Source organism: Diaporthe citri (genome assembly GCF_014595645.1).
Source record: "Diaporthe citri strain NFHF-8-4 chromosome Unknown scaffold_23, whole genome shotgun sequence".
Lineage (NCBI taxonomy): Eukaryota > Fungi > Ascomycota > Sordariomycetes > Diaporthales > Diaporthaceae > Diaporthe > Diaporthe citri.
The window spans coordinates 1-13,155 of NW_025064868.1; the positions used below are offsets into that span (position 1 = coordinate 1).

Here is a 13,155-nt window from a genome sequence, read left to right on the forward strand (position 1 = left end):
TAATTTATCTTTAAGAACTTAATTTTCTTATAAAAGCATTATTAATTATTAATTTTTCTTATTATATCCTTTTTAAACCTTTTTAAAGAATAATTATTAAGTTATAATTAAGTATTTTTATAAGTTATAATTAATAAAAGTAACTTATATTTCTTAAAATACTTTAAAGGTTAAAAAAACCCTTTTTTATAACTTAATAAGTATTAAAGTAATTAATTTAAGTTTTTTAATTCTTATAGCATTATTAAAAATAAATATAAATATTATTTTATTAAAGTTTTTATATATAATTGCACTTATTAATAATTTAACTATATTAATTAATTATAAATTAATTCCTTATTATTTAAAAAGTATATACTTTTCTTTAAATATTATAAATCTTATCTTTTAATAATAATAAAGAAATAATTACTTTTTAATATAAATATTATTAATATAAAAGTTTAAAAGATTTACTTTCTTTTTATATATTGCTTTAAAGTTAAGAAATACCCTTAAATTAAAAGGTTATAATATATATAAGGTATATAGCAATAAATAAAAGTAATAAATCTTATATAAAAAGTATTTTTATATAAACTTTAAAATATAATAACTTTTATATTTATTTATTATTAATAAATACTACTTTTTAAAGATATTTAGCTTTATTTAAGAAATAAAGATCTTTTATAGCTACTTAAATATTATAATATTATTTATTTAGCTATTTAATATTATTATAAACTCTTAATTTTTTTAATTCTTAAAAATTTTAAATTATTATTATTAAATTAATTTCCCCTTAAAAATAATAAAGAAAAGGTATAATTTATTTATTATAAAGATATACTTAAGGAAAGAAGTTTATATATATAACTTATAACTTTTTTAAATAATAACTTTCCTTTTTTTAAATTTTAAAATAATATTATTCTTCTTTTTATCCTTAGCTATATTCTTTTTATTAATATTATAATAATTTTTTAAATAAATATTTATAATTATTAATAATTAAAGAAAATTAAATTACTTTTTAATTATACTTATTTTTACTTTATTTACTTAGCTTAAAGTTATTTAATAACTTTATATATTTTAAATCTTAGGATTTTTAATAAAAAAAACTTTTAATTAATGCTTATTAAAGAGTAATTAATATTTTTAAGAAATAATTACTTAAATTATAAAAAACTTTATTTTAAAATATATTATTAATAGCCTTAATATTATTTAATTAATTACTTAATTAAATAAATATATTTCTTAAATTTATAATAACCTTATTTAAAATTTTAAGGTATTTAAATAGCTTTAAATATTATAATAATAATTATAAAGTATAATTCTTAAAATATTTTAATATAAAAAGGCTTTTTAAATATTAATATTAGCTTAAATTGCCTTAAGTATTATATTTATATCTTTTTTTATATATAACTTTATAATTAATAGATAATAATATATTAAAAGTTTAAAGAAAAGAAAAAATTCCATTATAAAGAAAATGCGTAATATATAATACGGTGGACTTAACGCGCACGCGGGTATGGAGTGGGCCGAATCAGGGGGTGGGCCGAATGTGCAGACCCTAACTTAGGTGTTCTATTTGGAAGTCAACATGATGCGTGGGAGTGGGTTGTCTGGCTTGGAATGTTGAGACCTTGACATTCTTGACATTTCATGGTGCCTAGAAACTACACGGTATCTACCTTTCCGACAATCTATACCCATATTTGAATCTCCTCAATGAGCTATGAGCCACTTGGCAGAGCCACGTTGGCAGCACCATGCCCACATACCCCTGACCATTGTATATAGGTAGCTTGTGACTCCCCAAAGAATGTACTATCCTAATCGGTCCTCTCTAGCAGTAAGAAAAAAGCCCGACACAACTCCTGACTTCGGTAATTCTCGTTGCTCCTTCGTTCACCTCCACTGGTGCATATATATATATCATCGCATGTTTCCATGTCCATTGATGTGATCCCTGCCTCTGCGGTATTGACTGTCTCCGATGGAAGAACTCGGCTTCACCTTGTATATCGTGCAGGCCTCCAGGTTGCTAAAGTCCGACCACGAGGTTGATTGGAGATTCCCTTGCCTTTCCACATCCTCACCAACACTCCCTGGGCAGCTTCGGGTTTGTTGGCTATATGCGCACGTAGGCCCAAGGCGTGGCCTACTGCGCCACGCTCAGCAGCTGTCTCGTCTCGCTGTTGGTTTTGGCCTTGCCGATGGGCCAGGCGCGGGCGGTCATGGCGGATCCCCCTACCACGAGGCCGGCCACCACACAGTGCGCAACCGCCACCATAGCGAAGATGGCCGGCCGGCCGAGTCCCAGGCTTATCGCCAGCGCAGCCGATGCCACGCCGGCCAGTGCGACGGAGGAGTAGGCCTTCATGGAGCCGGGGACGACGAAGTCCTTCCAGTGCGGCGCGGAAAAAGTGGCATCGTCGGTGTCGAGTGGCTCGAGCCATGCGAGGCGGCTACGGGAGGAGGGCATATTGATTCCCCTTGGTTAATGAAACAATTTGTCGTGGGGGCTTGGTTTTCCTGTTTCGATCAGGAAGAGATATTTCCTTTGATCTTGAGCGATTGCGAGACAGCTTTTTCACTGCGGATCGAACGAATGCGCCGGGAGGGGGGTTTACAGACAAGTCGGTAGAAACCCACTGTATTTACGATCCCCGACGCGGCGTCAGCTTAGATGTGTGACGCTTACTGATTGGGCCTCGGTCTTTTGCGTGAGTGGTTGGTTTCCGGCATCTTACACTCGGGGTTGGCGCCCGGGCCCAATTAAGTATTACCCGACTTTCCTATCATTACGTAGGTGTTCTTTTTACTCGGCGTGCAGGGCGAGGGGGTGTTGTGACCACCGCAGATAAACTTACAGCATATGCCAAGTCGCCGCAATCTGATCATCACAATGGTTGACGGGACAGACATTTCTTCGTGCGATGACCCCATGATCTCCGGGCTGAAATAGGTTCTCACCGATATTATCCCATTTTTAAATTTCTGCGGACATGAGTGCTAAATTGACTATCGTGCAATTTTGGATACATCTTCCAGTTCAAGTCGGCAACAAGGAGAAGGTAAGCGACATGAGCTGGTCTGTCACGGCCAGGCGCCTCGCCATCGTGCCCGAATCCATCCACCGTGACGTGCCGACCAGCTGCTTCACCAGCGCACGGAGCCCACAGAGCTGCAATTCCAGCAACTTGGAGACAACCATGCGGAGCTCCTCCCACGATTCAACCTCATAGCTACCAAACCCAAAAGGCTGGATGTTGCCGCAATTCTCTGGGTCCTTTTCTCTGATCGCTGACACCATACCGTGACAAACGCGCGCCAGCTTCTCGACGAGGAATGTGAGGATGATCATGTTCTCGATGGATCTCGCACAGTCGTTGCAATCCAGCGTGGTCTTGACGTGGCGCAGAGCCTCTCTGTGGGTGGCCAGAACAACGTCGAACTTATAGGCAGAGGCTTGACTGCCTGCGCTGGCGGCGGCCTCGCCCAATATCACTTCGACCTCGTCCATGATCAGAATCGTACGGTGGAGGCAAAGGCATGGCGAAAACGTCAGGGTGGTAGGATTTGAGACGTGGCTAGAGCCGTACGGAGCGTCTGCTAGGATCTGTTGCTGCTGCCTCAAGCCTGGCACTTCGGCGGAGACTTTGAGGCCATTATCGTTGACTCGCGGTGTTTCAGATGTTGATGTTTGTGGGTGTTGGGTGACAGACCGTTGAGCTTCACAGTATGCATTCTTCAGAGTCACCAAGTCCAGGGGAAAGCTTGGTGCGTCACCCCCTGTACCCAAAAAATCGTCAAAATGACAAGGCGATGCGATGGCTTCGCTTCCGGCACCCCAGCTTTGAGCCGATACACCTGTTGCAGACGATGAAGGTGAGAATTCCGTAGCACAGTAGGAAGCCTGTGATTGTACTTCCTGAAGTTCCTGGGATGATTGCGCTTGCGATGGCCCCTGACCCGGCAGCTTGCCACCGGTGCTACTTCCATCCGCATCTTTCAGCGTTGTCGCCGTCTCGTCGTCCGTACGGAGAGTGAACAGCCGCTGTTCATGGTGGGAGTCTCTTGCATCCAAAGTCGAATTTTGATCCTGGGACATGCGAGTCCTCTGCTTGTATCGACGCCCGATTCCTCCCAGGTCATAGTCGCACGTCCTCGAGAGGTCTCTGCACCGCTGGCAGCCAGATCGATCACCCGTGCACTTAAGCTTCTTTGCCCGGCAGTAATTACACGCTCGGAGAATCAATTTCCTTCCGGAAGCAGGATCGATATCATTGTGTCTTTCTGTCAGTCCCCCGCCGGCTCCTATCGTCCAGCTTTTGAACATGGCGTGCGCCGCCCGGAGGCTTCACAGTGCGTGTTTACTGCCGAGGGCAAAAGTGCAGGCACAAATAGTGATCCTGCACAGTGGGGACATGAAAGTTGTCAAGTTAATGCGGCGTGACCATGCGGACTGGAATACAACGCAGGCAGTCCTGCGGTATCCTCTTTGACAGGGGAAGAAGTGAGGGCGCGTGTCTATATGGGTGCAAGCAGCCTGAGGTTTCACAAGACCATGCGAAGACGAGGTCTCAGATTTCGTCGACAGCATAGGTCGTCAGACGAGAATGTGTGATTTATGTGTGATTTGCTAGGAACCTGCGCCACTTTCACATGGAGGCACAAGCCACAATGCTAGATACGCGGATCACACGGAAGTCTCTTCCAGATGCGGCCGCCCATCACCACGAACATATGAAGATGGTGCCATGGGGTCTAAGTACATGAAAGCATGGGGGTGTCTGTCATGGCTTTTGGTCTCGCCCATGCCTGACGGCCCATCTGGCAGCAATTGCGTTGCAACCAGTAGACTTACAGAAGGTGCTCCGGCTGCTTCATGACTTGTCCTTGGTTTTCTTAATCTTTTCTTCTTGAGATCGGAGCCGTAAGCTGCTTGGAGATGGCTGTGGTAGACTTGTGATATGCAGAAATATAGTGGTCACCGTTACTGGCGAGAACATGCAAGTTAGTTGCACATGTGATGGGCTGGAGTGGTCATTCTTCATGCACGTCTGTCTTCTTCTGACCCTTGAAGCATCGAGGAGTATTGTGCTTCACTTTTCGCGGAGGGTGTCTGCTCATCTGGTCTGGAAAACTATGCTAGCAATTGGCCCCCGATCAACACTATAACCCTGGATGAAAACAAGATAACGGCATAGCTGGTTGCAGGGTAATGACCTGGATTCGATAGTGAAGGACATTCAGTGTGACCGATAGATCAAAGTCTTCTAGGGTTGATGGAAGTTCTTACATAATGATAATCATTGAAAATGCTAAGCGACGAATGTTCACACCGGGCAGCTTTCACTATCAATCCGGCCTCTGCACCCGAGTTTCGCTTATCTCAGCCTTACACTGTGCTGGGGTAGCCTGGGATAAAAATCGGCGGAATCTCCCCGGTCATGCAGCCTCGCCCAGATGAAGCTTGGTGTCTAATAGTCATCCGCCGTCGCTTACTGTGCTCACTCCCTGTGTCATACGCCGGGTAGCCTTCCCCAACACATTCACGATTCTATTTCCTGATTCAGAAGATTCCAAGATAGACAGGCAGTAATTGCAGTCGTTAAGTTTGTGCTTCCCTGCACTGTACCAAGACTGGACCGACGCTTCGGCCCAGTAGGCGGGCTTCACTGATTGGGCTGATAGAGAGCCATTCAAGGCGTTTGTCTCTGATGGAGGGTCGCGTGCTCAGTAATCCCGTTGTGGGAGGGGTATTGTGGAGCCCAAGCCACGTTAGAGGCTGGACGACATTTGGCACGTTCCAATCATCCCTCTGAAGTAGCTCAAGGCACTCAAGTGCAAAATTGGGGTTCCCAGATCCGGAAGTCGACGGTACTTTCAAAGGTAAGCAAGGCTTTCCTAGATAACGACGCACCTGTTGATCGCCTTCAACTTGCAGCCACGCCGAGGTATTTGCATCAACACGGGCGCTTTGGCGGAGGGAATGAATATCAGTAAGACTAAGTTTAGAAGAATTGAATTATTTGAATAGTTGCGTAAGTTCTGATGGAAAAGATGAGCAACAGACTGTCACGGAGAGACCAAAAGGTACCCCATGTGAAGGGTGAGAAAACTCACTGTGTACCGTCTAGAACGTATTTTGCCTTCAGTGCATAACTAGCGATTCTCGCGCGGAAGCTACAACAGAATGATACGATTGGGGGTTACAAGGACGGTTTGCGAAGAAAATCTCAGTCCATTCTCGAATCTGTTTTAGTATTGAGCGCCTTTACTATCAATTGAGATGAGCGGACAAGTTACTTGACTGTTCTGGCATTGATGTCAGCAAGTCAAATAGGCTTAGATCGAATTGGGCCACGTGACCAGCATGAAGTGCCCATGGGCGGCGAACAGCATGGGATTCCATAAATATGGAACCGAATTTGGATAATGTAGTGAAAGCTTGGACTCGAAACCTCTGCATAATCACTGTCTGGCAATTCATGAGATTCACACGCTCTACTCCTACACTTTTCGTCTCTGGCTGGGGGGGGGGGGCGAAACAGCACGTCCACGACATGACCGTCTAGACACCTCTCATGAGACACAAGATGAATGTCATGCCCACATATGATCAGTTCAACTAATTCAGGGAGATTCTGTTGCCATTTGGTTTGAGCACAGTCAAAGACGGCGGTGAAATAAGAAGCCGGGGGAAATTGGACTTCGTGGACGAGAGACGATTGCGGACAATAGGTTGCCATCCATTCCGCTTACTCGGGCTGCAACAACGGCAGAATAGCTCTCAAGGTGGTATAGTACTATTCTTGCAATAAAGGCGCAGCGCTATTCCCAATAGGTTTGAGATCATCGTAAATCCCGAGGGCAGGGTGACGACTGCCGACATGGCCATCAAAGGAATGTACAGCACGAGCCGTACCGACACGCATGGAGCTCAGAATAGAGCAGACAGTCATCCGCGCGTAAAATCCAGACCAGTCAGCTGGTCAAAAAAGATCGTACCTTATGGCTGAGTCCCGCTCGGTGTTGAGACGTATACCTCATCGCGATATATGGAACGTTGTTCTAGGGATCTTTCCTCATTGTATCAATGACTCATTCAGATCCTCTTCGGTTTGCAGATGCGTACCGAAATATGTTTTCCTCAATAAGCAGTTTTTGCTGACCAGCGGAAGTCGGGAAGATTCCCGAAGTCGGAACGCTGCCTCGAGACCTTCTAAGCTTACGGATCTCCATACCAGGCGGATTGAATGTTTGACACGTATTGTCCAACAGACTGAAGCCTCGCGTCTTTCGCAACGTAATTGGTCGCAATGATTGAAATCCGAGGAGTCCCCACTGCCAGTGGGTGTAATCGTGAGGTTAGACAGTCAGCTTACAGTATCCACAAAATCCTTCCGTGACTAATGTAGCTTTGGAAAGGCTGAGATCGACTGTCTATCACTGCCGATTCACGATCCGAATTTTTATAACCGAGCCTCGTGGCCAATGGCTTAAGGTCCCATCGCGGCTGTCCAATCCTCCTACCGCAGATCAAAACCCTGAAGAGAAGGGCGGGCAGCAAGGAAACAGGGGTTTTTTGTAGTTCGCAGTTCTCCACCGAGTTGAGCAAATATGTGGACCAGGTGCGTGTCTAAGAACAGCTTTTCGCAGAGTATCTCAGCCTGTACGACACTGGAAGCGGCAGAACACTCGTTCTATACTCCGCCGGGATTGATATTGTCTTCAGGACTTTCACATTACCCTATCCCTGTACTCGCCGCAAGGTACCCATTACTTTCTTCACACTTAAATAATCATATATCAATACTCTCAGTCAATAATTACTTCTCAGGCACCCAAAGAAGCAAAGTTCTAAGGACAGCAAGCGGTCACAACTTCTGTTAAAGAGATATACGTTTTTCGTGTAGATAAGTACATCTTAGGCAGAGGTTTGATGTGCAGATACCTGCGAGTTGCTGACCCACAGAAGTGCCGAGCTAACAACATTGTACCCGGCGGAGTGTAAATGCTACAGCTCAGCCTCGCGGCATGTGTATCAAGTCCTCACACTGCGTCTGTTGAGATGGTTGCCTACCTAGGTAGGTGCCCAAGTAGCTCTTTACAGCATCGAGAGTCAGCAGGAAACGAGTATAAATAGACGGCCTCTTTCTCTTCAGTCAGCGGTAATTCTAGATATTCAGCATCACCTCAGACTTTCATCACGCACCTGCCAGCTCTTGTATATACACATTCAAGACATTGCACTTGTCCAAGCTTTCGAACGATCCTCAAAATGTACTTCACCAAGCTCATTGCCGTTTCCATGGCCCTTGTCGCCTTTGGCGCTGCCGCCCCCTCCTCCGAGCAGGGCAAAGAGAAGCGAACCGTTTCAACCGGTGTACGTAACAGTCGCAGGAAATTCGTACATTGTTCTTCCCCAACCCGACGGCTAACCTTTCTCTTGTTTAGGAATGCAACGGGACTTCCTGCCGGTTTGGCCTCGCTAATATGCCGTGCAATGTTGGATCTGTAAGTCAGAAGAGGATCCCAAAGAGACAATGATTTCCGTCTACTGTGAGGGTGAGATAGCTGACATGGGAGCAGTGCGTCGGTACTGGGGGTGGAGACGGTGCGAAATGCGGAGACGTCAACGGCAACATCCTGTGCCCTGGATGCTCGGGGACCTACGGATGTGACTTGGTCACGGACGAGTAAATTTGATGTGTAATGATTGAACGATTAAGTCCAGGGAAAGGATGGTTTGATGGACTTCCAACCAAGAAATCGACCAGTCACTCGTTGTGTGCAAGAACGAAGACTTCCGTTATAATTAGTCTCGGCACATTCATTTCATAGGAATTCGATTCTCATTCAAGCCCATTGCCTAACATTCCCTATGTGTGAAAAGAAGCTCGCGGACGTGAAAACCGTGAACGACCACGGCTTAAGCATGTTTCAATATTGACTTGGTCTGTTCTTGCATCGCTGGCTCGACATGATGTTTCTACGGCCTAATCGCATTCATACTACCACTCATATTCCGGGTTGGTCATTTTGGCTCGCAAATTTCCGCAACGCAACTATGCTTTGGCAATCGCTGGGCGGCGCGCTGTATCGATATAAACCTGTTCCATCCCATCGTACTCAGGTGCTTCATACACACTGGTAACAATCCCTCTTACACCGGGAGCCTTCTCTGCCAGTCGTAACATGGACGGGATCAAATCGTTCCTCAAGTCAGCAGTATCGTCCACAACGCAAGATTCGATTTTGTCAATAAGGATGAATACCTCGCCCAGGCCCATGACCAAGCGCTCGAATATCTGCCAGATGCCTGAGAACGTCCTTGTGTTTCTGAGTCGTGTCAGGCTGAAGTACGAAGCATTCTCATACGGGATTTCGGGATGCATCTCGAGAAGCTGGCAAGCCAGTATCTGCACTAGTCGCTTTGGCGTAAGAGTTTGAGAATTCTCCAGGACATCAGAACAGAATATGTAGACTACGTTTACCCGGTGGGACAGCAGGGTATGGGCAATGTCGAGGGACAAATCCGTGACCCAGCTTTCCTGGTTCCCGCAGGAGCCGCCGATCCACAATATCGAGGTTGGTGCGCTGGACCATTCCAGAAGTTCGTCGAGAATGCCATTGTTCTCCCAGCGATCTTTTTGGGATAGACGGAAGCCCCGGGCCGAGAGTCTGGCAAGAGCCTCACCAGCGTCCCAGTATGCACCGGGGCCTGAAGTTATGACCACATCTTGCAAGCTTTGCGCATGAGTGATCATGCTGTGCATTTGCACCTCTACGTTCAATTAGCTCAAAGGACTCCGAGTCCCAGATAGATAAGTCCGAGACAGAGGTAGATTGAGTCTTACGGGTCATTGTCGAGTCGAACTTCAAAATCCGCTGGTGTAGAGTCTCTAGGCCGAAGCTGGCAGCAGTACCAATGTAGTGCATACTTTCTTGGAGCCGGACGAGATCTTGGTGCATCTGTCAGCAGGCCGGAATTCTCGTCATAGCAGTGGCACTCGAATTTACTTACCCTTTCCAGTACGGCTAAGGACTTCCTGGATCTCTTTGGCCTGAGATTTCTGTGCCCCGTCCTGCAGTAGCGTGGCAACATCTTCATAATCATCAGTATGTTGCATGGGCACCAACTCAAGAGTATCTCGGCGATCCGAACCTTGTTCCATCTTGGTGACAATCACCTGGATGTCTGCTGTCTGCGCTTCGTGGGCGACATTCTTTAGGTCAAGCATTTTGTTGACCTCCTTCTCGATCATGGCAATGGACTCTTCAAACTTGGGCTTCGTGCGAAACAATGCATCGGCGAGCTTCGCTGTGTCTCTGGATCAGAGCATTGTCGCACAACGGAATCCATACATCTTTGACTGAGTACAAACCTAGACGTCCGCCGTGATAATAACTCAGAGCATTATCAAAGAAGCTCATGACTTCAGCATACAACTTGGAAACGGTGAGCTTCATCTTGGCAGTAGGAAACGTGTTGTTGTAGAAGTCAACGACTGGGAGCTTGGCGGCCAGTTTGTCTAGGTGCTCCATCAAAGCCTCCTCCCTGTCATTCTTGGTTGCAACCGCCTGGCATTTGAGTATGTTTAGTGGCTAGGTAGGGTACTGCAGGGTTGTCTTTTCTGGATAAACCTACGCGAAACAAAAGAATAAGCAGTCCGAAGGTGACAGTGTACTCAGGACTCTGCGGTAGCATCGGTTGAACCAGCGCAGATGTCCTGTCGACAACCTTGCAAAAGCCGTGGAAGAAGTGACGCGTCTTCTCCAACCACTCAGGCCGCTTCTCGCGTTTCTGCATGTCCATCAAGACAAGCTCGATCCTGACTTTGACTTCGACGCCGTCACTAGGAGGTTTGAACAAAAGGTCCTCCTCCTCGGTAGTTAAGTCCATGTTTGTCAACCGCAGTCTGGAGGTTCGACAGGCCTCGAGGGCGGATGCATAATGGCTAGAATGCCTAATCAGTCTGAGCACTTTCTATGCATATGAAAAAGAAGAAAAGATTAGACCAAGCAGCTTGGAGGAAATGGTGAAGGACGGAGCTTCGGTGTCATGTGAAACAGTGAACATGAAGATAACCATGAAAGACCGACCCGGAGTCGCTGCCGGCTGTGTACCAAGCACTCAACGTGTTATTGGCTTGCATAGTGCACAAAGATCAGAGCCAGCTTGACCAAATTCTGAACAGCACCGAGGGTGGACGGATCTGTTCTCGTTTGCTGGGATCCCGACTTGAGGTCATAGACCTCAAAAAATCGAGGATGGCCACGCTCTTACGTAGGCTTCGTAATACCGCTCTTTTCTTGAGATCGCTAAGATGTTTCAAAATCGGAAGGACCCGATTACCGCTCACCACTTGCATTCTGCATGCTGCAACGTGATAGCGCGGTGCATGTCGGCTTCAGTATGACTATTTGACAAATAGTGGCAAGCCACGACTCCTAGCACACGGAAGCCGACAGTATGTGGCTGTGGACTTACGCAAATGAGCCCGGGCTGATTCATACACCGGGAATACCGCAGGAACTTTTGCTGATCTTGAAGCTGAAACGAGATGGTGTTCAGCAGAGCCTCGCGTGGACACCTGCTTTTACCAGCTATCAGATCAGGCTGCCCGGCACGGCCATTGTGTCACAGGTAGCACAGCAGTATGCAACTTACAATAGCTCACTTCCGGCGGTCAGATCTCGATGGGCTTTGGGTTCTGCATGTGAGAGTCGGACGAGATTGAGGCCGGGGACGTTAGAGGTCGTATCCATGTCTCAAGAAATTTGGGCTTTTCAGGTAAGACGGGTCGATGAGAACATAATTTCGGAGGCCTGAAGACAACTTAAAAGGAAGGCAGTCCAGGCGACAGAAGACTGGCACGCCTGGAGCCATCGTCGGAGATTACCGCGAAGCACACCCGGATTCCGGCCGCCCCCCGATTCCGGCCGCCTTTCCCACACAAACTCACACTTTTCAAACCCATATAATAAATCCAAATTAAATCCAAAACCCCTAACCCTAAGCTTAAACGATATTATTTTAAAAGAAGATTATAAAAAGAATACTTAAAAAAATCTATTATAGTTTTATTATTTTTAAAATATTTTTTAAAAGTTAAAGGCTTTAAATATTAAGGATTCTTAATATTTTATATGGAAATATTTGTAATGGGTGTGACCCATTAAGGTAAGGGTTTCGGGTTTTAGCTTAAAACCTAAGGTTTCCGGCATTTTATTGCCGGAATTCAGGCAATTTAGCTTTTATACCTTTTCTTTCTCTCTCTTTATTTAACTAGGCTTAGTTATGATAATGCTTAGCGTTTATAATATATAAACTCGTTATAATTAGTTGGATTTCCTTAAGATCTTTTATGATTTTTATTGTAAAGAAGATCCTTATGGAAAAATGTTAGGAAAACTATTAAAAAGCGTTAAATTAAAAAGAAACTTTAATAATGTATTAAGCATTAGCGTAAACTTATTAAGATTTGGATTTTTAAATATAGAAATTAACTTTTTATAATATATAATTTAAAATTTAATATTTAACTAAGTAATATAAGTAATTATATAAAATTAAAGTTTATTAAATAATATTATATAATAAGTAGCTAAAAGCATATTAAGGGTAGCTGCTAATATAATAAAAGGAATTATATAAAAATTAAAGGAATTTATTAAATTAATAAATTAGCTATAAGCACCTTTTTATTTAATATTAATAATGCAATTATACCTTATAATTACCCTTACTTTATTATTTCTTAATTAAATTTTAATAGTTTTTAATAATAATAAATATATATTTAGTAAATTAAAGATAATACTTAAGATTAACTTTAAGGTTATGCTTATAAGTTTTTTATAAAAGGCTTTTTTATAGCTTATATAAAATAATAAATTAAATAAATATATTAATTTTTAAGCTTTTTTAATCTTAAAACTTTTTATTAATAGGCTTGCTAAGTATATAAATAAAAAGCAAAAGGCTTAATATAAAATATATTAATGCTTAAAAGGTAATTAAAAGTTTAAAATTTAAGTATTTTAAGAAAATAAAAGTATAAATAAGGATTTTAACTTATAAAAACTAATTACTTATATAAATTGCATATTTTTCATAATTATATATAAGAAAAAAAA

At 43.5% G+C, this 13,155-nt stretch overlaps 4 protein-coding genes across 4 annotated transcripts; 1 reads left to right on the forward strand and 3 right to left on the reverse strand.

The window, feature by feature from the left end:
• Window positions 1–2,164: 2,164 nt before the first annotated feature.
• On the reverse strand, window positions 2,165–2,488 carry INS49_007553 (uncharacterized protein; the record flags this gene model as incomplete). The annotated part of the gene is made up of 1 exon (XM_043168316.1): window positions 2,165–2,488. The coding sequence occupies one exon, from the start codon at window positions 2,486–2,488 to the stop codon at window positions 2,165–2,167; it is 324 nt and encodes a 107-aa protein (XP_043016775.1).
• A 570-nt stretch (window positions 2,489–3,058) lies between these two features.
• Window positions 3,059–4,117, reverse strand: INS49_007554 (uncharacterized protein; the record flags this gene model as incomplete). Its single annotated transcript, XM_043168317.1, has 1 exon — window positions 3,059–4,117. The coding sequence occupies one exon, from the start codon at window positions 4,115–4,117 to the stop codon at window positions 3,059–3,061; it is 1,059 nt and encodes a 352-aa protein (XP_043016776.1).
• A 4,176-nt stretch (window positions 4,118–8,293) lies between these two features.
• On the forward strand, window positions 8,294–8,715 carry INS49_007555 (uncharacterized protein; the record flags this gene model as incomplete). The annotated part of the gene is made up of 3 exons (XM_043168318.1): window positions 8,294–8,398; window positions 8,470–8,529; window positions 8,605–8,715. 3 exons carry the CDS (start codon window positions 8,294–8,296, stop codon window positions 8,713–8,715), a joined length of 276 nt encoding a protein of 91 aa, XP_043016777.1.
• A 365-nt stretch (window positions 8,716–9,080) lies between these two features.
• On the reverse strand, window positions 9,081–10,918 carry INS49_007556 (uncharacterized protein; the record flags this gene model as incomplete). Its single annotated transcript, XM_043168319.1, has 6 exons — window positions 9,081–9,799; window positions 9,873–9,977; window positions 10,040–10,120; window positions 10,181–10,336; window positions 10,401–10,596; window positions 10,664–10,918. The coding sequence occupies 6 exons, from the start codon at window positions 10,916–10,918 to the stop codon at window positions 9,081–9,083; spliced, it is 1,512 nt and encodes a 503-aa protein (XP_043016778.1).
• Window positions 10,919–13,155: the final 2,237 nt, after the last annotated feature.